At 43.1% G+C, this 25,006-nt stretch overlaps 1 protein-coding gene across 2 annotated transcripts; it reads left to right on the top strand.

Annotated features, from left to right (window-relative positions):
- On the top strand, positions 1–24,932 carry ifrd2 (interferon-related developmental regulator 2). 2 transcript variants are annotated; one of them, XM_051949004.1, is made up of 13 exons: positions 1–800; positions 2,410–2,466; positions 10,322–10,438; positions 12,191–12,275; positions 12,404–12,528; positions 13,961–14,118; positions 16,107–16,160; positions 16,739–16,917; positions 18,071–18,179; positions 18,498–18,632; positions 18,869–18,997; positions 19,594–19,686; positions 23,560–24,932. In XM_051949004.1, exons 1-13 carry the CDS (start codon positions 758–760, stop codon positions 23,638–23,640), a joined length of 1,365 nt encoding a protein of 454 aa, XP_051804964.1. In that variant the 5' UTR covers positions 1–757; the 3' UTR covers positions 23,641–24,932. The 2 variants fall into 2 exon arrangements, with proteins under 2 accessions (XP_051804964.1, XP_051804963.1); XM_051949003.1 differs by lacking the exons at positions 1–800; positions 2,410–2,466; positions 23,560–24,932 and having other exon boundaries at positions 8,695–10,438; positions 19,529–19,661.
- The last annotated feature ends 74 nt before the right edge of the window (positions 24,933–25,006 follow it).

Below are 25,006 nucleotides of genomic sequence, written 5' to 3'. Positions count from 1 at the left end.
CTAGCAGAGCGGACCTGGCAACCCGGCTAACGGTCGGTTCACGAGGAAAGGATGGCGGACCTGGCAACCCCGGCTACTGGTTACCGAGGAGAAGATGGTGGACCTGGAGATAGCAGCGTGTTCACAACTCCGTCCCAAACATTTTGATAAACACCTCCCCTCCCAGCCCGGTGTCAGGTACAGACTACCCGGGGACAGGCACAGATAATACGGCCTGGAGCCCGCTGGAAGGCCGGACTTTAGCTCTTTATCCCGGGGGTGGAGGAGAGCTCGGCTCAATAGCTAGAGACACCCGGAGCGGCGACACGAGTCCGGAGGAAAAAGGGCATTTTTATCAGCTTTTTAACCCAGCTGGAGATACAAATCACCGGGACCAGCCTGCCGTGGTTTCCCGCCGTCTCCACACCAGCTGTCAGACCCCGTGGACCGGAGGACCGGAGCGGGCTAACTGTAGCTGCTAACAGGAGGACCGGAGAGGGCTAACTGTAGCTGCTAACAGGAGGACCGGAGAGGGCTAACTGTAGCTGCTAACAGGAGGACCGGAGAGGGCTAACTTTAGCTGCTAACAGGAGGACCGGAGAGGGCTAACTTTAGCTGCTAACAGGAGGACCGGAGAGGGCTAACTTTAGCTGCTAACAGGAGGACCGGAGAGGGCTAACTTTAGCTGCTAACAGGAGGACCGGAGAGGGCTAACTTTAGCTGCTAACTTCAGCTGCTAACCTGCTAGCCGTGCTGTGGACTGTTGGATCAGGGCGACATGCCGAGGAGTAAAAAAGGGAAGCGAGGCTCCAGTAAGCCGGGTAAGTAACCACCATTTATCTTCTGGAATACAAAAATAAAACAAGCAGGAAGTGACAGAGTTTTAAAAGCTAAAAGGAGTTAAATGACAGCTTTAAATCCACTCTGTGTTAACGGATGGATGCTAACAAACAGCCTGTTGCTCCTCAAACTTTAGAAGGTTTTTGTTTTGCTTCCAGCTTTGCACATACATGTAGAAATCACTTTTTACTGGCTCTAATGAAGCAGATTCCTAAAACAGTGAAACATCCACGTGTTTACCTCCATTAAAGCCATGCTGCTGCTGGACTCAGGTTAACTTCAGAGGTTTAAAGTGTGTTCATACCAACTCAGGTTATTTTTAGCGGCATGCTGTTAAAGAGTCTCCCGGTTCATTTACACATGAAGGTAGTTCTATGAATCACAGCTACACGTTTATTTCTGTCTGTACAGTAGCAGATCCTGACCTCCATGTGCTGGTTGAGGTTGGAGCTCCACGTTTCCAGGAGTCTGTAGAGGTAGAGGCTGTCTGCCGGTTTATCTGCTCTAGATCAGGAGGAACATAAAGGCATGGAGAAGATCTGTGCAGCTTTATCACCAAAAAATGAAAGGAAAGAGTTAGAGAACTGTGGTGTTTAGTCGGAGTACAGTAAATAGGTCAGTGGAATACAGAATTACACTGAGGTTAGTAGTAAGATCGAAATAAAAAAGAAAACAAGTTTCTAAAAGTGTTTACAGAGACATTTTCATTTGTGTCCCCTAACCCTTGTGTCGAAATATCTTTATTTTTTAGATTTTATCCAAACCAGATGTCACATAAAGCAAGAACTTAAATAGCAGGAAACTTCTGAGGCAACATGTGAAGTTTAAGTTTTGCATTTTGTCCTTAAGCTCATTCCCAGAACAGAAGAAATATGTCCTAATGCAGAAATGATAAAAGCTATCATACACAGCGAACTACTGAAGAGAAAAGACTAAAACATCCACACACACAATACAGATCAAAAGAGAATCCACAGAGTTCAGACTGAGATGATCTTCAAAGGAACACAACATTTATTTATCTATAACTGAACCAGAGAGGATTTACTGGAGGATCACAACCACAAAAATCAGATAAAAAAAGACCAAAAACAAGACAAAATATGACAATAATGAGACACAAAACGATAAGAGCAAAGAACAATCTAGTATTTTACTTTCTGATCAAACAACCTGTCATGGTCTAGAAATGATTTTAAATTTATAGTTTTACTAATTTACAATCTGCAGTTAATGTCTTCTCTGTAGTTTTTACACTCTGAGGGCCGGATTGGACCCTCTGGAGGACCACTTTTGGACCACGGGCCTCATGTTGGACACCCCTGATCTGTAGGAAGACCAAAGAGGAGGTTTTATAGTGAAAGAGGACATGAAGTTAGCTCAGATGATGCAGAGGATGAAGTTAGATGGAGGCAGATGGTTTATGGTGGTGACCCCTGAAGGGAACAGAAGATCTGTGCAGCATTGTTAATGAATTTGTCCTAAATGGGAAGATTCACCTCCTTGTGATGTTTTCTTCCTCATCATGGTCATTCCTTGGTTCCATCCATCCAAACACCTCTCCACCATCCGTTCATCCATCATCTCCAGGCTCTCTTCGTCAGGAGGTTCTCCAGCTGCAGCTGTCGGCTAAAGCGTCGCTGAAAGGTAACTCTCCAGCCTGCGGTCCAGCTGAATCCTCCTTCAGAAGCTCTTGAACCTCACAGCGGTGCATGCAGTAAACCCAGCAGACCTTTAGACGCTGAACTGACCTTTTATTTCCTCCCAGCTGCTCTGAAAACGTTTAACATGACTGACTTCACCTCAGAGTCTTCATGCATGTCGCTCTTGAACATCAGGACTTAACGCTCCCCCTCTCTGCTGGGATTCACTCAGAATTCACAGAATTATGCAGAACCTTTCACCACATCTGACCTCATCTCCTAGAAGTGCTCCACTAACTGGAGATGGTTGATGGTCAGCTTCATCACCATCTGATCTTCAGAGTTTAAAATCACGCCACCAAACCTCTTCTTCTGATATTTAGTGACTTTAGAGGGACAGCCCTGATTCTAAATCACTCGTTGCTCTTTGTGGCTTTTCCTAACCTGCTTCCATGTGTTTGTTGCTGAACAATAAGAAGTCATATTTCACACGGGACCTTTCAGAAGAAAAAGCTTCACAAAGCATTAAAATACACAAAACATGAGATAAAACAGTAAAAGAAATAAAACACAAGTAACAAAAAAAGAGCAGTAGCAAAGCACCAGAGTAGGAATAAAAGTTGTATTAAACAGATTAATTACAGCAGCAGGAGAATAAATATCTGATCTGAAGCTGGAATCAGGAACTCTGTCCAGCCCTAAATATAATGTAGGAATTAGAGAGTTTAAAGTTCTGTAAAGTTGTGTAAATTAGGGATAAATGATTATCGGTGTGGGCAGTTGTCATGGCCGATATGTTTTCAGATTATCGGTGTCTGTGTTTTTATTGATAAACCAAATGCTCTACTTCAGCTCTTCTCTGAATTATCTCTCAATCACAAACAGCAGAAACAGAAACACAAACCGTCACCATATAACAGGAAACTAGCTGCTGTCATAGTGGCTAAAGCTAAGCTAACGGCTAGCGGCTAAATTAGCATGCAGCCACAGATTAACCTGAAACAGTCTGGAGAACTCGAACTAATAATTAATCCTTTAAGATTCAATTCAATTCAGTTTTATTTATATAGCGTCAATTACAGTCAAATCGTCTCAAGACGCTTTACAGAACCCATATGCCTGACCCCCAGAGCAGCCCAAAGGAGACAGTGGCAGGAAAACACCCTTTTAACAGGGAAGAAACCTCGAGCAGAACCCGGCTCTATATAGGGGGGACCCATCTGCCTGCTGGCCGTATGGACCTCAGTGGACAATAAAAATGAAATATTAAGAAGATAGAGAAGAAGAACAGCAGCAGTAACGTAGCTGATCACTCTCAGTCACATAACAGTCTGTGGTCCTAATTCAGTCCTTCCAGGGTTTCGTGGGCGTGTTTCCAGATTGTTCTGTCCCTAAAATATCTGAATTTGCGGCAGCTTTTCTAAAAAAATTGCAATGTACGTTGCAATGTTTTAAGCGGATTTGTTGCAATGAAATTGTGGGAGACGGTGACTAAAAAGTTGCATTTCTTCAGCTTTTAAAACATGTTTCAACATTTCAATTGACAGTATTTCTTCCTCCAACCAGAGCTGATGTGAGAACGTTCTTCCTACACCACCTTTTAGTCGTAGGAGCTTCAGGGGAAACCAGCCGGACTTTCGGTTGGTTTCTACTGACGCTCCGATGATACCAGGACCTGGATGAGTTTATCTACCAACAGGCACCATGATAAAGACTTCTGTGGTCGTTAATGACCTCAAGCACTAATTCCAGGAATAAATTACGCTGAATTAGAATGTTTCTATTGCAGAATGTCAGCTTTAACCAAGCCCTCCTTTATTATTTTTTTAACAAAAGCATCGTGTTTAGTTCTTAATTCACCGTTAATTCTTTAATTCTGGTATCCAGTTCCTCGTTACATTCATGATTAGACAACACAAATAATACAAAAACTAAATTCAGTCCCTCCAGGATTTGGTTTTTCCATATTGTTTCATCCCTAAAATGTCTGAATTTGTGGCAGCATTTCTAAAAAAAATTGCGGTGTTTTAAGTGTTTTTGTTGTGATGAAATTGCGTGAGACAGTAACAGTTGCTAATCAGCTTTTAGAACATGTTTCACCATTTTAATTGGCAATATTTCTTCCTAAACTAATTCTGTAACGCTCCAACCCATTTCCACCTGCTGGAACACCACGGTGGGAAACCAGCAGCAGCCAGATGCTGGTTTAACAGGAAGCGGTTGGTAGATTTAAACGATCATTTACTGTTGAAGGAATCATTGAAATGCAGCCTGAGGGTCTGAACTGTAACGTGGACCCGGCTAAATGGACCTTGGTGTCCTGCATCTTGAACTTGTGCTTCCATGTGGAGGTTCTAAGAAGCTGCTGGAGCTTTTCTCCCTCCGTTTGGTGTGGGCAGTCTGTAGAAGGAGCTTTTCTCCCTCAGTTTGGTGTGGGCAGTCTGTAGAAGGAGCTTTTCTCCCTCCGTTTGGTGTGGACAGTCTGTAGAAGGAGCTTTTCTCCCTCTGTTTGGTGTGGGCAGTCTGTAGAAGGAGCTTTTCTCCCTCAGTTTGGTGTGGGCAGTCTGTAGAAGGAGCTTTTCTCCCTCCGTTTGGTGTGGGCGGTCTGTAGAAGGAGCTTTTCTCCCTCAGTTTGGTGTGGGCGGTCTGTAGAAGGAGCTTTTCTCCCTCCGTTTGGTGTGGGCAGTCTGTAGAAGGAGCTTTTCTCCCTCCGTTTGGTGTGGGCAGTCTGTAGAAGGAGCTTTTCTCCCTCCGTTTGGTGTGGGCAGTCTGTAGAAGGAGCTTTTCTCCCTCCGTTTGGTGTGGGCAGTCTGTAGAAGGAGCTTTTCTCCCTCCGTTTGGTGTGGGCAGTCTGTAGAAGGAGCTTTTCTCCCTCTGGTGTGGGCAGTCTGTAGAAGGAGCTTTTCTCCCTCCGTTTGGTGTGGGCAGTCTGTAGAAGGAGCTTTTCTCCCTCTGGTGTGGGCAGTCTGTAGAAGGAGCTTTTCTCCCTCCGTTTGGTGTGGGCAGTCTGTAGAAGGAGCTTTTCTCCCTCCGTTTGGTGTGGGCAGTCTGTAGAAGGAGCTTTTCTCCCTCAGTTTGGTGTGGGCAGTCTGTAGAAGGAGCTTTTCTCCCTCCGTTTGGTGTGGGCAGTCTGTAGAAGGAGCTTTTCTCCCTCAGTTTGGTGTGGGCAGTCTGTAGAAGGAGCTTTTCTCCCTCCGTTTGGTGTGGGCAGTCTGTAGAAGGAGCTTTTCTCCCTCTGTTTGGTGTGGGCAGTCTGTAGAAGGAGCTTTTCTCCCTCAGTTTGGTGTGGGCAGTCTGTAGAAGGAGCTTTTCTCCCTCTGGTGTGGGCAGTCTGTAGAAGGAGCTTTTCTCCCTCCGTTTGGTGTGGGCAGTCTGTAGAAGGAGCTTTTCTCCCTCCGTTTGGTGTGGGCAGTCTGTAGAAGGAGCTTTTCTCCCTCAGTTTGGTGTGGGCGGTCTGTAGGAGGAGCTTTTCTCCCTCAGTTTGGTGTGGGCAGTCTGTAGAAGGAGCTTTTCTCCCTCCGTTTGGTGTGGGCGGTCTGTAGGAGGAGCTTTTCTCCCTCAGTTTGGTGTGGGCAGTCTGTAGAAGGAGCTTTTCTCCCTCAGTTTGGTGTGGGCAGTCTGTAGAAGGAGCTTTTCTCCCTCCGTTTGGTGTGGGCAGTCTGTAGAAGGAGCTTTTCTCCCTCCGTTTGGTGTGGGCAGTCTGTAGAAGGAGCTTTTCTCCCTCCGTTTGGTGTGGGCAGTCTGTAGAAGGAGCTTTTCTCCCTCAGTTTGGTGTGGGCAGTCTGTAGGAGGAGCTTTTCTCCCTCAGTTTGGTGTGGGCAGTCTGTAGGAGGAGCTTTTCTCCCTCAGTTTGGTGTGGGCAGTCTGTAGTAGGAGCTTTTCTCCCTCCGTTTGGTGTGGGCAGTCTGTAGAAGGAGCTTTTCTCCCTCTGTTTGGTGTGGGCAGTCTGTAGAAGGAGCTTTTCTCCCTCAGTTTGGTGTGGGCGGTCTGTAGAAGGAGCTTTTCTCCCTCAGTTTGGTGTGGGCGGTCTGTAGAAGGAGCTTTTCTCCCTCAGTTTGGTGTGGGCGGTCTGTAGAAGGAGCTTTTCTCCCTCTGTTTGGTGTGGGCAGTCTGTAGGAGGAGCTTTTCTCCCTCAGTTTGGTGTGGGCAGTCTGTAGAAGGAGCTTTTCTCCCTCTGTTTGGTGTGGGCAGTCTGTAAAAGGAGCTTTTCTCCCTCAGTTTGGTGTGGGCAGTCTGTAGAAGGAGCTTTTCTCCCTCCGTTTGGTGTGGGCAGTCTGTAGAAGGAGCTTTTCTCCCTCCGTTTGGTGTGGGCAGTCTGTAGAAGGAGCTTTTCTCCCTCCGTTTGGTGTGGGCAGTCTGTAGAAGGAGCTTTTCTCCCTCTGGTGTGGGCAGTCTGTAGAAGGAGCTTTTCTCCCTCCGTTTGGTGTGGGCAGTCTGTAGAAGGAGCTTTTCTCCCTCAGTTTGGTGTGGGCAGTCTGTAGAAGGAGCTTTTCTCCCTCCGTTTGGTGTGGGCGGTCTGTAGAAGGAGCTTTTCTCCCTCCGTTTGGTGTGGGCGGTCTGTAGAAGGAGCTTTTCTCCCTCCGTTTGGTGTGGGCGGTCTGTAGAAGGAGCTTTTCTCCCTCAGTTTGGTGTGGGCGGTCTGTAGAAGGAGCTTTTCTCCCTCAGTTTGGTGTGGGCAGTCTGTAGAAGGAGCTTTTCTCCCTCAGTTTGGTGTGGGCGGTCTGTAGGAGGAGCTTTTCTCCCTCAGTTTGGTGTGGGCGGTCTGTAGAAGGAGCTTTTCTCCCTCAGTTTGGTGTGGGCGGTCTGTAGAAGGAGCTTTTCTCCCTCAGTTTGGTGTGGGCAGTCTGTAGAAGGAGCTTTTCTCCCTCCGTTTGGTGTGGGCGGTCTGTAGAAGGAGCTTTTCTCCCTCAGTTTGGTGTGGGCGGTCTGTAGAAGGAGCTTTTCTCCCTCAGTTTGGTGTGGGCGGTCTGTAGAAGGAGCTTTTCTCCCTCAGTTTGGTGTGGGCGGTCTGTAGAAGGAGCTTTTCTCCCTCCGTTTGGTGTGGGCAGTCTGTAGAAGGAGCTTTTCTCCCTCAGTTTGGTGTGGGCGGTCTGTAGAAGGAGCTTTTCTCCCTCAGTTTGGTGTGGGCGGTCTGTAGAAGGAGCTTTTCTCCCTCAGTTTGGTGTGGGCGGTCTGTAGAAGGAGCTTTTCTCCCTCAGTTTGGTGTGGGCGGTCTGTAGAAGGAGCTTTTCTCCCTCAGTTTGGTGTGGACGGTCTGTAGAAGGAGCTTTTCTCCCTCAGTTTGGTGTGGGCGGTCTGTAGAAGGAGCTTTTCTCCCTCAGTTTGGTGTGGGCAGTCTGTAGAAGGAGCTTTTCTCCCTCCGTTTGGTGTGGGCAGTCTGTAGAAGGAGCTTTTCTCCCTCCGTTTGGTGTGGGCGGTCTGTAGAAGGAGCTTTTCTCCCTCCGTTTGGTGTGGGCGGTCTGTAGAAGGAGCTTTTCTCCCTCCGTTTGGTGTGGGCAGTCTGTAGAAGGAGCTTTTCTCCCTCCGTTTGGTGTGGGCAGTCTGTAGAAGGAGCTTTTCTCCCTCCGTTTGGTGTGGGCGGTCTGTAGAAGGAGCTTTTCTCCCTCCGTTTGGTGTGGGCGGTCTGTAGAAGGAGCTTTTCTCCCTCTGTTTGGTGTGACACGCCTTCAGTTGGTTTCTCTTGGTTTTCTGATGAGTGTTTTTGAGTGTGAGAGTGGTTGTGTTTTGAGGGAGAGGGTAAATTGTAGAGTTTTGTGAGGGTTTATCTCCAAGGAAATGGTTGCACTTAATATTCCCCCCCCACCAAACGATTCTGCCTTTGTTTGAGGCCTCTTTAGTTTGCTTTCTTCTAGTAAAATGAGTGTGTGGCTGTGGGGAGTCGTAGCTCCACTCCACCTTTTAGACCCCAACAGCCTTATTTTTGTTTTCTTCCAAAGGTGCAGATTTTCTGTTTGTTACTGTCCTGTCCTTCACATCATTGACACTACATATGTATCAGTGAAACTTCTGATATTTTCTTTAGGAACATTCACAAAAAATCAACCAAAATCCAGCAAAATTTGCTTTTTGTGAATGTTCTTTAACATTTTCAGCATTTTTTCACCAAGAAATGTTCAAAGATTTCATAAAAATGTTGAAAATGTGGACGTCAGAAGTTTGACTGTGGAAATAATGTTTTTGTTCCCCACATTTTCACACTTTAAAACGGGTCAGTTTTGGCCTGCAGGACGACACAAGGGTTAAAGATGTTGACAGAAGATATCAGAACTTTCCTGCTAGGAGGAACTTTAGATTCCTAAATAACTATTATCAGCCAGTTTTCTTCAATGGGATTTTCTTTACTTTTGATTTTTTATTTTTTTTACTTTTATTTACATTTATTTAACTTGTTTTTAAAGAGCTTTAAGCCAGCACCAGAATCATCTGAATTTAATTAAACTTTCAGACCATTTTTGTTCCTTATTAGTGTTTTTATTAACTTTTATTTAAGTAATTTTTGGTGCCCCATAACAGGTTTAAGCTTTAATTAGGGTTTTAGTTACTCGAGTAAAGTCTGTATTTTCATTCCTCAAACTGTCAGAAATAAACAGATTTTTGCTGTTTCACTGTTTGTGCTGTAAATTGACGATCATGTTTCATTTTGTCTTCTGAGCAGGAATAATATTAGAAGCTGTTCCGTCATATCCTTCATGATCTAACAGTGTTTTTATTGCAGTATTCATGAATAAGTTTTCATCTGATGTTTTATTGACAGAAAAGGAGTCACAGTCTGCCTCTGTGTGGAAATGTTTTCTAAAAACCCCAAACTACTACTAACAGAAAGTATGTCCTTAAATGTGCTCTAAAAAGGGAAACTTTTAAGGAATTATTGGAATTTTCTTCCTGAAGGTTTTGCAAATTTTCAGAAATTTTGGGATTTTTTTTGCTGAATTTTAGGATTTTTTTCAGAGAAGGAAACAATATTTTTGGTGCCCATAAATGAGGACAACAGGAGGGTTCAGTGATGTTCTAACCGTGTAGCTCCAGTCTGAATGACCTCTGGGTTACCTTCATGTCCCGGCTGACCTGGACACAAACATTCTGGATTCCACAGTGAGAGGATGAACCAGCGACCGGCCTCTCTGCTCTGCAGTAATCCCTCCAACAGTAGAAAGTCCTGAACCAGCAGGAACCTGAGGGTTAGCTGAGCTCATCCTACTGACAGGTTCCTCATGTCCGTTGGTGTTTAGATTCTGACCTACAGCCAGCTTCCAAAAGCACATCTTTCTGAGCACCTTTATCATTTTATAGGAAATAAAACTGACTTTTCAAAGAGTCCAAAGCACAGATAAAAGAAACCAGTGACCTAAATCACCACAGAATAGAAATAAGACCTCTGACTCTGATCACTAAAAAACAGACCGTTATGAACTTTTCTAACAGCAGAATTATGGTTAAACGACTTCTTTATTTAATAGCATTCTGAGGTTTCTGCTCCAGTCTCTTATATGTAGAACCAGACAGCAGATGGACGGTAACACTGCAGCTTTTAATGTATTTTTAACCCTTTAAACCTTCACTACAGGCTGTTTCTGTCCTTGGACATAGTTTGGCAGTGAGCTTGTTGGTTCTAACATGACAGACATGCTCAGTTTGATCCACAGCAGCTGATCGTATACATACATATATATATATATATGGAGATAATGGAGGCTTCTCTGTGTGTTAACTTCATTCATTCACATTTACTCTCAATACCCAAAGAAAAGACTCAAAACATGAAGATCAGGTTTTATATAACAATGAACACAGGTTCTTTCCACATCCACCGTCTCCTCTTTCTTTCTTTCTTGTTATTTATCTTTCTTTTAATCCTCCAGGGGTAAAGAATGGGATGAAGGGAGAGTCTGCAGCCAGTGATGATGATGTGGCGTCTGAGATCCTCAGTCATTACAGCAGCGCCAGCGACACCACCTCAGTGCTGGAGGAAGGAACAGGTTTGGACCCAATATTACACACAGAGCTTCACATGATCATCTTTACTGATTATTTGGTTAATTATTTCATCTGAAACTAGTGCTGCTGCTCAGTAGTTCTTTTAATGCTGATAGATTAAATTAGTAGTTTAACTGGGTGCTTTTTAATACATGGAGCATTAGTTAGCAGTGAAACGATGAAAATATTCTACAGCTTCTAAAGCCTTAAACCAGGGGTGTCCAACATGAGGCCCGTGGTCCAAAAGCGGTCCTCCAGAGGGTCCAATCCGGCCCTCAAAGTGGAAAAACTACAGAGAAGACATTAACTGCAGATTGTAAATTAGTAAAAGTATAAATTTAAAATCATTTCTAGACCATGACAAGCTGTTTGGATCAGAAAGTAAAATACCAGATTGTTCTTTTGGTCTCATTTTTGTAATATTTAGTTTTGTTCTTTTTTGTCTTTGTTGTCTGACTTTTGTCGTTTGTCTCATGTTTTTGTCGTTTTATTTCTTGTTTTTGTCGTTCTATTTCCTTTTTGTATCGCTTGTGATGTCTTAGGCTACGTTTACACGAGGACCATCTTAACAGAAAACGCAAAAGTGGCGTCTTGTCATTTCACGTTTAGACGAGCGGTTTTGAAGGAAATCTGCATATATACGGTGACTCTATAGTGTGTGGAATTCTATTGGATATGCATGCTAGGCAGCTGGGTGGCGCTGTGATAAAACTCCGCCATGTCTACACGCATGCTTACTGTCTCCCTTTTCGGATCTCCGCCGTGGTAAATGTTCATGAATGGAATCTGTACAGATTCTGTACGTTTGTTGCTACGACTCCTGTAGTGTACATAGAGCTGCCAGAGCTGCTTGAAGGGATGAAGGATGGAAATAATCACACATCTTTGTTTACGTCCTTGTACCGGCCGGCAAACCAAAGCACGTATGTGACGTAATCGCGTACGCGACGTGGTCAGAGCTCGGCAAAGTTTTGTGTTTTGCTGTTTAGACGGAAACGTAACGGCGGAGCGTTTTCTACTTTTCCACTCTGGAGGCTGGTTTCAAATTTTTGCGTTTTCAAGCCCCCAAAACGCCGTCCTCGTATAAACGATAGGGCGTTTTGTTGAAATATTTTGACGTTTTTACCTGCAAGCGTCCTCGTGTAAACGGCCCCTTATTTTTTGTGTTTCGCTTTATTCATTGTTTTGTGTTTCCATTTCTGTTTTTCTGTCTCGTTTGTGTCGTTTGTTTAATTTTTTGCCTCGTTTTTGTTGCTTGTCCATTTTTTTGCCTATTTTTTTGTCTCTTCTGTTTTGTTTTGTGTCATTTGTCTCATTTTTTGTCATTTTGGTTTGGTTGTTGTCGTTTTGTGTCATTGTTGTAATATTCAGTCTTTTTTGTTGTTGTTTTTTGTCTTTTGTTGTCAGATGCTTTGTGCCTTTGTGGACGCTGTAAATCATAAACTGAGGCATACTATTGCTGAAATTGAAGTTATTTTTCTGAAGAAACTTCCAGTTGTTCATGGTGTTTTGTTCATTAAATGTGAACACTATTTTGCATGAAAACAAAGGAAACATTTGGAGTTGTCATGATTTATGGATTAATATGCTGAAATCTAACTGGTCCTGCCCACTTAAAATCAAATTAGGCTGAATGTGGAGCCTGAACTAAAATATGTTTGAAAGCCCTGCTCTAAAGCCTTACACTGATAACTGTCCTAAAGCTGTCTGTAAATCAATCGGGTAATGATTGGTGTGTTATTGATCCAACCCAGGAGGTGAGCAGGTGGATGAGCAGACGGCTCAGGAGGAAACAGAAGACAAACTGAAGCAGTGTATAGACAACCTGATGGATAAGAGGTCAGCTTTGTTCTTTTATGTCCAACAAGAAAGAACACATTAAGGTTACCAGAAGCACACTGTAGTGGATATGACTGTCACAGACCGTCCTTTAACATGAGCTGGTTGTCTTCTTCTGTGTCTTTTAGCTCAAAGACTCGTCTGGCAGCCCTGGAGTCCCTGAGACAGGCCTTCTCCTCCAGACTGCTGGACGACTTCCTGACAGAAAGACGTCTGACTGTCAGCGACTGTCTGGAGAGGAGCCTGAAGAAAGGTCTGTCCGTCTGTCCATCCGTCCACAACATTCCTCTGAAACAGACCAACAGATTTGAATAAAGTTTCCAGTGAAGCTCAGAAATGACTCAAGGACCAAGTGATCAGATTCTGGCAGTGATGCAGCTTATAGTCTGGATCCATGGATTAGTTAAAGATTTCTGTATCATTGTCAGATAGCAGCACAGCGTCACTGTAACCATGACAACCAGTAATCACTACATCAGCTGATTGTGATCCTACTACTAATCCACTTATCAGGACTTCAGGGCTCCAGACTAGCTTTTTTCCTAGGAGCACAGTGGCCCCTAACTTCAAAGTTTAGGAGCACAACCAGAAAATTTAGGGGCGCACACCAAAATCGACTTGCAAAGTAAATATTCACATTCCATCTCATTTTCACTGTATTGCTGATAAATACTTACACAATAAATGCAGAAACTATGTTTTCAATTCACATTTTATTGTGCAGCAGTTAACATAGCATAACTAGAATATCACTCAGAGAGCAGTACTCCACCAAGGCTGCTCAGTTGATGGATCATTTCTGACGGATAAAATCTGTAACAAAAAAGAGCCTGTGCTGAGTACAGGCATGTGTTATGCATGGGCACGTTGCAGCTGGAATGGAGACGAACTGACAGTGTTTCCTGAAGAAAGGAGGGAAGGACAAAAGGTGAATTTGTGTTCAAAGTAAGGCTGAGCGTAAATAAAGGCTTTGTGAAACATCAGGAGCTTCACCGTCATTCACCCCCCGCTCTCACACACATTGGCCCGCCTCCTTCTTCTTTGGTGTTCGACTCCTTTCTTCTTCTTTTCGAGTTAATGTCGGTCTGGCTGAAGTGTGGAGCAGACGTCTGTCAGCAACAAAAATATTCAATAGTAATTTAAAAAGTCGCCAAATTTACTGGTCGCACATGCGCGAGTAGATGAAAAATTTACTCGCACTCGCTCAAATTTTGGTCGCAAAATGCGACCATTTAGTCGCAGTCTGGAGCCCTGAACTTATCCATCAGAAATGATCCAAGGAACAACTGATTAAACTGTGGGGGTGTTTCTGAGCCGCCGCTACATATTTAGGTCACGTGATCCGGTATCCGTACATGACGTACACATGCAGAACACACGCCTGTACTCATTTAGTTTGTGAGTACATCTATATTATAAATGTGCTGTGATTTCTAATCATCAATAACTAATAAACAAATGCTGCATTTCTGCCATATAGGGGAATGAGCAGCCTTGGAGGAGGACTGAGCTCTCTGTGGGCTTTTCTAGTTTAGCTTTTTGCCAGCTTGATGATGAACATTTAGCAGAAATGAAGCTTTTACCTCGTGTGCTTGAGCTGAATAGGAGTCCTTTCTTTGTGGAGGTTACCAACAGAAACTGTGATGATCCTAAACAGAATTAAAGACGTCTTCTTGTGTTTTCAGGCAGTGGGGAGGAGCAGGCAGCAGCAGCCACCGTCTTCGCTCTGCTCTGCATCCAGCTGGGGGGTGGAGACGAGGCAGAGGAGGGCTTCAAGATGCTCCGTCCCATCCTCACCGCCATCCTGATAGACAGCACTGCCAGCATAGCAGCCCGGCAGAGTGTGAGTGACCAACCTGCTGCAGGAGAACAGGAAATAATAATAATTATTATTATTATTGTCATTATTAGGCTGTACAGCATGTCTCTGCTCTGTGTCAGTCAGTGGGCTTCTTACCGAAATGTTTAATTTCTACATTTGATTTGATGGAGTTTTACAAGTTTAACCCTCCTGTCATCCTGCGGGTCAAATTGACCAGTTTTAAAGTTTGAAAATGTGGGGAAAAAATATTTTCACAGTGAGAAGTTCTATAATTTCAACATTTTTGGGATTTTTTTAAAACATTTTTTGGTGCAAAAAAAGAAATGTTAAAATGTTTCTTTAAGAACATTCACATAAAAATCAACCAAAATCCAGTATTAAAAGTTTTACTGATATCTGTGTAATCACTTTAGATATTTTTAGGATTTTTTGGAAGATTTTTACTCGTTTACATTTTTTGTTTTTTATATCCTAAATTTTTATTTCTTGCCCAATTTTTTACGGAAACTTTCAAGAAATTTTGGGAATTTTCTTCCTGAATATTTTGCAAATTTTTAGCAATTTGGGGAATATTTTGATATTTATGGTACCTGTAAATGAGGACAAGAGGGTTATATGTTTAAATTGTAGATTTGTGTGGAGGAGTTTTAAATGTTTAAATACCTGTCTCTCTGTAGTCTGACTGTTCGACTGTAGTCTGGCTGTAGTCTGGCTGTAGTCTGACTGTAGTCTGGCTGTAGTCTGACTGTAGTCTGGCTGTCTGACTGTAGTCCAGCTGTAGTCTGACTGTCCGACTGTAGTCTGGTTGTAGTCTGGTTGTAGTCCGGCTGTAGTCTGGTTGTAGTCCAACTGTAGTCTGGTTGTAGTCTGGCTGTAGTCTGGTTGTAGTCCAGCTGTAGTCTGACTGTAGTCTGGCTGTCTGACTGTAGTCTGGCTGTCTGACTGTAGTCTGGCTGTCTGACTGTAGTCCAGCTGTAGTCTGACTGTCCGACTGTAGTCCGACTGTCCGACTGTAGTCTGGTTGTAGTCCGAGTGTAGTCTGACTGTAGTCTGGTTGTAGTCCGGCTGTAGTCTGACTGTAGTCTGGTTGTAGTCCGGCTGTAGTCTGACTGTAGTCCGGTTGTAGTCCGGCTGTAGTCTGACTGTAGTCTGGTTGTAGTCCGACTGTAGTCCGACTGTAGTCTGGTTGTAGTCCGACTGTAGTCCGGCTGTAGTCTTGACTGTAGTCTGGTTGTAGTCCGACTGTAGTCCGACTGTAGTCCGACTGTAGTCTGGCTGTAGTCTTGACTGTAGTCTGGTTGTAGTCCGGCTGTAGTCCGACTGTAGTCTGGTTGTAGTCCGACTGTAGTCTGGCTGTAGTCTTGACTGTAGTCTGGTTGTAGTCCGGCTGTAGTCCGACTGTAGTCTGGTTGTAGTCCGACTGTAGTCTGGTTGTAGTCCGACTGTAGTCTGGTTGTAGTCCGACTGTAGTCTGGTTGTAGTCCGGCTGTAGTCTGACTGTAGTCCGGCTGTAGTCCGACTGTAGTCTGGTTGTAGTCCGACTGTAGTCTGACTGTAGTCTGGTTGTAGTCCGACTGTAGTCTGGTTGTAGTCTGACTGTAGTCTGACTGTAGTCTGGTTGTAGTCCGACTGTAGTCTGGTTGTAGTCCGACTGTAGTCTGGTTGTAGTCCGACTGTAGTCTGGCTGTAGTCTGACTGTAGTCTGACTGTAGTCTGACTGTAGTCTGACTGTAGTCTGACTGTAGTCTGGTTGTAGTCTGACTGTAGTCTGGTTGTAGTCCGACTGTAGTCTGGTTGTAGTCCGGCTGTAGTCCGACTGTAGTCTGGTTGTAGTCCGACTGTAGTCCGACTGTAGTCCGGTTGTAGTCCGGCTGTAGTCTGACTGTAGTCTGGTTGTAGTCCGGCTGTAGTCTGGCTGTAGTCTTGACTGTAGTCTGGTTGTAGTCCGGCTGTAGTCTGACTGTCCGGCTGTAGTCTGGCTGTAATATGACTCTTCCTGTGTCCCTCAGTGTGCCAGGTCTTTAGGGATGTGCTGCTACGTCTCTGCTGCTGAAGATGGAGAGGTGAGGAGAATATTAATTATTCTCTGTCATTTTACATTAGAACATGAAAGACAAAATCAGATGTTGGTCCACAGATGTAGTGTTTAGTTTGGGAAATGTTTGTACGTCTTATTTTCATTGTTGTTCTTTATCTTTTTAGCCTTGCACAATAACTGCAATGTGTCTACACTGTCTGTTTGAGCTCAAATGGAAAATACTACATCCACAGCTTCACTTTTGTTAGCTTATACTTTGACTTTGTCTGTGTCACATATCCTGTCATGCATGTATCCAAATGTGTGTTGTGTTTTCCTTGCTTTCCCACCCCTCCCTCTTCTCCCATCCCTCCCCCTTGCCCTCTTCTGTCCTTCTCAACCCCCCCGGCCAGCAGGCAGATGGGTCCCCCCTATATAGAGCCGGGTTCTGCTCGAGGTTTCTTCCCTGTTAAAAGGGTGTTTTCCTGCCACTGTCGCCTTTGGGCTTGCTCTGGGGGTCAGGCATTTGGGTTCTGTAAAGCGTCTTGAGACGAGTTGACTGTAATTGACGCTATATAAATAAAATTGAATTGAATTGAACTTTTCCCTCTTGTTTCCTTCCAGGACTTGATCAAGTCTCTGGCGCTGCTGGAGAGCGTCTTCATGTCTTCCTACCCCAACAGGGAGGGAACGCTGCCGACACCCAAACCTGGCAGTTCAGGGCTCCACAGCGCCGCCCTGCAGGCCTGGTCGCTGCTGGTCACCCTCTGCCCTGCTTCCAGATTGACGGTGCTGCTCCACCTGTGGGTCAAAAAAAGGGTCACAGTTGATGTCCAGAGATGGGAAAGTCTGTGTTTGTATGAATCCAGGACGTCTTTGATTTACCTCAGAGTTCTGTTCCTGCAGTGTGACGGAAGTCGATTTTAGACATCAGTCTGAACTCTGGTTAAAATGTAAACAGTCGTTACTGCATCAGGATGTCCATCAGTTTACATATTTGGACAACTACAGTAACGACAAACAGTCATTAGGAAAATACCAGAGAAAATGTGAACAAAGGCGTCTTATAGCGCTGCGTGACGATGTATTCATCCACTCACCAACTCGTTCCACTGAACCACTTCCAACTTAACGATGAAACGCCGTAAGTCGAGGATGTCGTAAACCAAGGACCTCCTGTAATCTCCTTTTTCTTGCATCTGAAGTCGATATTTATGTCTTTTTCCCACCAAGATCCCTTTAGTAGTTTTATTTATGTCATGTTTTAGTGATTGTTTAATCTCACAGAATGTTAATTATAATTTATTCTGCCACTGTAGAAACACTACAGCTGATCAGGGAGTTCATTCAGACCAATAACTGACATCCTCTGTAGTCAGAATGTAAACACATCATCAGCTGGAATAGAAAACCTGGTGCACACAAACACTTCTAAACTTTATGCATATTAGTTTTTGTCAGATGTTGAAGAACCTTCAGTTTGTCTGTGTGTTTTTCTGTCACTACTGGCAAAAGTTGCACCTGATGGAAATTACGTCAGTGTTAGTAGCAGTTATATTAGTTAGAAAATTTAAATTGTTCTGACATTTTGCTACAAATATACACTACTATCAACAGTTCAGGGTCATCCAAACAATTTCATGTTTTCCAGTAAAACTCCCTCTTTTATCCATGTACTAACATAACTACAAGGGTTTTCTAATCATCAATGAGCCTTTCAGCACCATTAGCTAACACAATGTAGCATTAGAACACAGGAGTGATGGTTGCTGGAAATGTTCCTCTGTACCCCTATGGAGATGTTCCATTAAAAATCAGACGTTTACAGCTACAATAGTCATTTACCACATTAACTATGATTCATTTCATGCTATCTTGGGTCACCATGTTCAGTAAAAATCCACCAGCAGATCCTACTAGTGTAACTAACGGCGGTTCTCTCTGTTTCTGCTGCAGTCATCTCCCTAAACTCCAAGCATGTCTTCAGAGCAGTGATGTTAACTACAGGATTGCAGTAGGAGAGACCATCGCTCTGCTGGTGGAGCTGGGACGAGACTTAGATGAGGTAAACTTCTAGTCTTTTTCCACCAACACTGAATGTTCAGAGCTGCTGTCGTGTCTTGGACTAGTTCCTCTCATTTTAACTGCCAGCAATCCGAAACTGGTTCCAAATGAGCACCAATACTTCTAATTATTCTAGGAATAATGATCCTGACAAACACAACCAACTGTAACTTTGTGACCGGCACTTTTTCTGGGAAGTCTGACTAATTCAGAGATTCTACATCTACATCCTGAACTTTACCAGGAATCTACAGTCTACTAGATGTGTTTTAATGTCATTTGCAGCTTTGTCATTTAGTGTGTTTCTGTGTGTTTGCAGGATTTTGAGGTGGACGACAGTGAAAGTCTGTGTGAAAGTCTGAAGAGTTTAGCTACAGACGGAAATAAACACCGAGCCAAGAATGACAGGAGGAAACAGCGCTCCATCTTCAGAGAGGTGCTGCATTATATAGAGGTATGATGGTTATATCTGTAGTTTTTAATCATTTTCTTTAGTATTGTGGCATTAATATTGGTATGTGAGTAAAGCCAGCTTGTGAAGCTCCACAGCAGCTGATTTGAAACAGTTTAAACAGCTTCAGGTGTTGGTCGTGCTGTAAATTCTGATGGAGAAAGGTTTACTTGTTTGTTTTTGTCCTTCCTGGAGCAGGTTTCTTCATCAGTTTCTGACATCGTCTTTCTCTCCTGCAGAACGAAGACTTCACAGAGGAGAAGATCAGGTTTGGTGTGGAAAACGTTTACATCGACGGCTGGATGAGGAGAAGAATCTACGATGCCTTCAAGGAGATCCTGGAGTCTGGAGTCCGACACCATCTCCAGGTGAGGATCTCCTGAAGCTGCAGGATGAAGTTTATATTCAGACTGAAATGAGGATCAGACCAGCAGAATCCTGCAGCTGTCTGTCCTTCAGGTTTACGTCTCTTTATTACAGTATAGAAGTCATAATCCAGGGGTGTCCAACATGAGGCCTGTGGGCCAAAAGAGGTCCTCCAGAGGGTCCAATCCGGTCCTCAAAGTGTAAAAATTACAGAGAAGACATTAACTGCAGATTGTAAATTAGTAAAACTATAAATTTAAAATCATTTCTGGACCATGACAAGTTGTTTGGATCAGAAAGTAAAATACTAGATTGTTCTTTTGTGTCTCATTTTGTCATATTTTATCTGCTTTTGTTGTTTGTCTCATGTTTTTGTCATTTTCTGTTTTGCTTTATTAGTTGTTTTGTTTGTCGTTTTTGTCGTTTTGTGTTTTTTTGTCTTTACACTTAATTCAGTTCATTTTTCAGGTGAATTGTGTGTTTTTTTTTAAAGCAGTCTAATGCATATATTTCACCTCCTTTTATCCTTTTAGTTGTGCAGCGTGAGCCACCACAGTAAAAATCTGCAGTTTTGACCATTTCCTCCTTTCTGGTGCAGTTTAACCCTCTACTGAGGGACATCTTTGGCCTCGGTCCTCCCCTCATCCTGGACGCCTCCGTCAAAGGAAACAAGATCTCACGGTTTGAGAAGGTAACCATCGAACCTCAGCTGAATCCATCACACCCAAGAGCCTGTCATCGAAGTTTTTCTCCTCATTTATTTAATCTGGATTTCAGTTGAATGGTTGATGTTAACTCTGATCCCCCAAGCAGTTTGAATGGCATGTTGTCATTAATAGGACTATTAATCTGTGCTAGAAGCTGTAAAAACAGAAAGAAACATCAGTTTGACTTTTTCCAACCGTCCTTGAACTCATCGTGTGACTTGCAGCTGGAAAAATAAAAATGTACAAATAAAATATTTCATCCAAATACTTAAAACTGGCCAAAAAATAAACAGATTGTTCTAACGAGGTTCTGAAAGAAAAACTAAAACTTCTGTGTTTCTGTGGACAACCCCGAAATCTTTAGAGACTCAGCTGAGACCAGAATTCAGCAGCTTTTCTGCTCAGCTGAAGGCCGAGTAATAAACACAAACGGTTAAATATCTAGACCCTTAAGAAAAACGCGGGCTAAAATCCTTGATTATGCGAATAAATATGCGGGGTTTTTATGCCATTTGATGCAGGGAAAGTTGCAAAGTATGCGAATATTTGTGAAATATGCAAAAAGATGCGAAATATGTAAGAACTGGGGAAAAAAAGGTGATTCTCCTACATCCTGTTACTAGGCGACCACTAAGTTGTTGTTTGAGTCCTTTGTGTTCAGCAAACCTTTTGCTGTGCTTCGTCGTGGAGAAGTGCTGCAACACGGTTGATTTTCTTCGGTGCTCTAGAACGATGTTGTACGGGGTAAAAAAAGTTTCCCCCCCGCTTTGGTGCAGTAAATCTGGGTACTGTTTTGCCCGGTCTCTGGCTGAAATATTCGTAGATAAATGTGATCTTTGAGCATTCGCTGTTCTTGTTTTTCGTCTCTGAGCAGTGTTACCAACTCCTCAGTAAGGAAAGTCGCTATTGGCCGTCCTAAAAGTCGCTAGAAGTCGCTAAATGATGTCATCTCCTAATTTACATATTTCACAGTTTGCATGTAATTGTAATCAACGTTGTAGGAGAGGAATAACGTGGAAGAGACCAAAAAGTGAGTATAAAACACCCACAATATGTTTTTGTACTAGAGGCTAAATGCTGTGGTTTATTTTAGTATGACAGTGAAGAAACATTTTCATTTATATTCCGCTCCATAAGTCTGGATGGGATCTGTAGTGACTTTGTGCATGCGTGATTCACCTGCCGTCTGGAGGGATGTGTCCTCTAATCAGACACTGGGACTGCTGTGGGGTTACTGGACTGACAGTCTGTGCTCTGGGAGGAGGAGAAGCTCACAGCAGCACCTGCTGCTGGTTAAGGACAGTCACTGCAGAATGATCCCAGTTTTCCTGTCAGAGTCTCCAAAACAGCAGAAAAAGTCGCTAGATTTGTCGCTAGTCGCTTTAGACAAAAAAAGTCGCTAGGAGGCTTTGCAAAGTCGCTAGATTTAGCGAGAAAGTCACTGAGTTGGCAACACTAGTTGGGTTTCCATTACAGTTTTTCCCAAATTAAAAGTGATATTTCTAAAATTTCGACAAAGTATATTTGCGCTTTGAACGTGTTTCCATTGAAGGTTGTTCTGGGCAGAAGCATCATAACTCTCGTAAAATATCATCCCGCGAGATTTCAGTGCAGGAAGATGGACGCCCAAAACCTGCTGTGTGTAGGTGTTGTTATGTTTACATCGACTGCTGTTTGCTGTCTAGTATGACAGTGATGTTTTTCTCAAGAATAATGACAAGAAAATTCTCGGTCTCCTCTTCTGTCCACACGTACCGCGCCGTGTTTACTCAGAGAGAACTGGTCATGTGACCAGGTACGTCACGTCTGGTGACGTATAATTGCGGAAAAAAGTGTTTCCATTGCGCTTTTGCGATATTTTTCAATATCGAAACGTCTGAAAAACCACCTCATGAGAGTAAAAACTTTTTAGCGATATTTTAGTCCTTTTTCGAAATTCAGGTGTTTCCATTACTGTTTTTTTATTGCGCTATTTACATTTTGCGCATATCTAAGGGTAATGGAAACGCAGCTACTGTCCGCATCAGCTCGTGCTTCTAGTGTGTGTGAATGAACTGATGACGTCAGGCCGGGCGTCACATAAAAACTCACAACTCCATTTATTTTGGTTATAGTTTTCTCATTTTATGCCGAAATTGTGAAACCAAGCGGGACCCGCATATTTCCCTTTATTTCGTGGAAATGTGAGATTCTTGCAGGAATTATGCGCTGTTTGTGAGGATTATGCGGCCTTTTGGGAAATAATTGACCCCCGCATAATCAGCGGCATTTTGGTGATTAATGCGGGAATTCATGCGATCGCATAATCACGTTTTTCTGGAGGGTCTAAATATCTAACAGCATCTATATGTGGTACTTCTATTTTCTTTAATTGTTTGTAAAATGAAGTCCACTTCTGTGATTGTGTTTTATGATTTATGGCATAACTTTAGACAAAAACACTAAATACAGATCAGCGTTCTCTCTGTTACCATCTGAGCTGCTTTTAGACCTCTACACTCCAACCCAGACCAAAGACACCAACAGTGAGAGAATGGTGGTGATATCTATGGTCTGGGCTCTAAATCGGTGGTCCTACGTCTCACTGTGAGACAGGTTCAAGGACGGCCGTTGTCATGGTGACCAAAGACAAGGTGCCATTAAGTTCTGGGTGATCATCTCCCAGTGTGATGCTGCTGGACCTACGACAACCTTTGATTGTAGGTGATCTGTTCATGTTTGCCTAGTTTCCCTGTGATTGTAGGGTTCATGTTTGACTAGTTTCCCTGTGATTGTAGGGTTCATGTTTGACTAGTTTCCCTGTGATTGTAGGGTTCATGTTTGACTAGTTTCCCTGTGATTGTAGGGTTCATGTTTGGCTAGTTTCCCTGTGATTGTAGGGTTCATGTTTGGCTAGTTTCTCTGTGATTGTAGGGTTCATGTTTGGCTAGTTTCCCTGTGATTGTAGGGTTCATGTTTGGCTAGTTTCCCTGTGATTGTAGGGTTCATGTTTGGCTAGCTTCTCTGTGATTGTAGGGTTCATGTTTGGCTAGTTTCCCTGTGATTGTAGGGTTCATGTTTGGTTAGTTTCTCTGTGATTGTAGGGTTCATGTTTGGCTAGTTTCCCTGTGATTGTAGGGTTCATGTTTGGCTAGTTTCTCTGTGATTGTAGGGTTCATGTTTGGCTAGTTTCTCTGTGATTGTAGGGTTCATGTTTGGCTAGTTTCCCTGTGATTGTAGGGTTCATGTTTGGTTAGTTTCTCTGTGATTGTAGGGTTCATGTTTGGCTAGTTTCCCTGTGATTGTAGGGTTCATGTTTGGCTAGTTTCTCTGTGATTGTAGGGTTCATGTTTGGCTAGCTTCCCTGTGATTGTAGGGTTCATGTTTGGTTAGTTTCTCTGTGATTGTAGGGTTCATGTTTGGCTAGTTTCCCTGTGATTGTAGGGTTCATGTTTGGCTAGTTTCTCTGTGATTGTAGGGTTAATGTTTGGCTAGTTTCTCTGTGATTGTAGGAGCTCCGTTTCTGCTTCGGTTGTTTATTTTTCATGGATGGACGGTGCACGCTGATGACGTTTTATTTTTCATTCACATCGACTCACGTACATCGTAGGCAGAGATTCAGCTTTGTTTTCATCGTTAATCTGCACAGAGCAAACTTCTCATCGTGTCCAAAGATTCTTAAATTCATGTCCTACAGCATAGCAAGCAGGGAACTTATAGATCTTTAAAATCACACAGTGTGGAGAGGCCTTTGGAGCTGCAGGACTTTTGAATTGAAAATGCTCCCTAAAAACATCAGACACTACCTGGGGTTCAGAGAGTGAACGTCCTGAGAACTCTAGATATGATGACTGATCGTTTCTTTCTTTCCTGAACAGCATCTTTTCAACTCCGCTGCCTTCAAAGCCAGAACCAAACAGAGAAGCAAAGCCAGAGACAAACGAGCCGACGTCATGTAGAGGACAAGGACGGAGGAGGATGGAACTCTTTCTACAGAGAAGATTTAACTCGATGCCTTCAGACTCTCTGCAAACAGATGCTTTTTCCCTCTAAACCTGTAATTAAACTCTCCATATTCACATTGATCCTTCCTGGTTTTTTCTAACTTCGGTGTTTTGCTCAGAATGGAGGTATTACCGACCAGCAGATGTTTTCCAGTTGTAGAATTAAGTTAAAATAACTTCAGTGTGCATTATGGTGCAACTAGACGTGGACTCTGTAAATATTTCAGAGGTATTTATCAACAGAAACACAGTAAAGTGTTAAATGAGTTGTTTTGAAGGATCTGCTGATCTCTGGTGCTGCTGGTTTTATTTTAATTCTCAGCCAGGTGTTTTTAAATCTAATTACTGCTGCAGCAGGTATATACATAATATATACATAAATATACAACAGAGCCAAGGAACTGTTCTGTAAAACCTCCTGATTCGTCCTCTGAGGTTCAGCTGCCAAATGAAACCAGACTTTATAGAAGTCTGAAGAACGTGTGGTGTTTGTGTGAGAGCGTGTTTTATTGGGATTTAATTTGATTAACTCCTAATCATAGAAACAAGAAGATGCCTGATTAAAGGAGATGAAATCAAAGAGCTAATTTTGTCATCTTTTTATTCAGTTGTATAAAAAAGGACATTTTCTGCTGAATAATTGTTTTACTTTCTAATTTATTGGAGAACGGCTGTGTGGTTTTTATTAAGGATTTAAACTGTTTACAGATAATTATGGGATAAACTTACTTTGTTTCATTTTCATTTGGGTTAGAGGTTCATGTGTTTGTTTTATAGATCTATGAACAGATTTATGGAAATATGTGTTTATGAAATGCATTTAAATGATTTTAACTCTGAGGAGCAGAAAATAATCAGAGCTGCTGATCCGACACGTTTGGTGATGCTGGTTTTTAAATTTGGAACATTTAACTCCTGCTGTTGGTGTTTTTGAGTAGTTTAGATTAAAAACAGAGCAAATTAAGTTTGTTTTTGCTGGATCCTGGTACTATGGCCTCACCAAACGGTCCGTTCAGCGCTCCAAACGATGGTTCAAATGGATTAAAGACTCTCTGAGATCTTTCTCTGTTTCATGTAATTCCATAAAGAAATGATGCTTCTGCTTTGGAAAGATTAATCTGACGGGAAGTGTTCAGATCCGTCGGTAAAAGTATGAACAGAACGATGGAATACTCCACTACAGGTAGAAGTCCTGCATTCAGAGCTTTACCTCTGGAAATGTATTACCAGTAAAGTTTGAGTTTTCATACAGTGTCAGTGTCAGTTTGTGACTTTTCTAGAAGCTGTTTTTCATATTTGTGCTGCATTAATGTGCTGCAGA

Source organism: Acanthochromis polyacanthus, chromosome 6 (genome assembly GCF_021347895.1).
Source record: "Acanthochromis polyacanthus isolate Apoly-LR-REF ecotype Palm Island chromosome 6, KAUST_Apoly_ChrSc, whole genome shotgun sequence".
NCBI classification, from domain to species: domain Eukaryota; kingdom Metazoa; phylum Chordata; class Actinopteri; family Pomacentridae; genus Acanthochromis; species Acanthochromis polyacanthus.
This window is presented reverse-complemented; position numbering and strand designations above follow the sequence as displayed.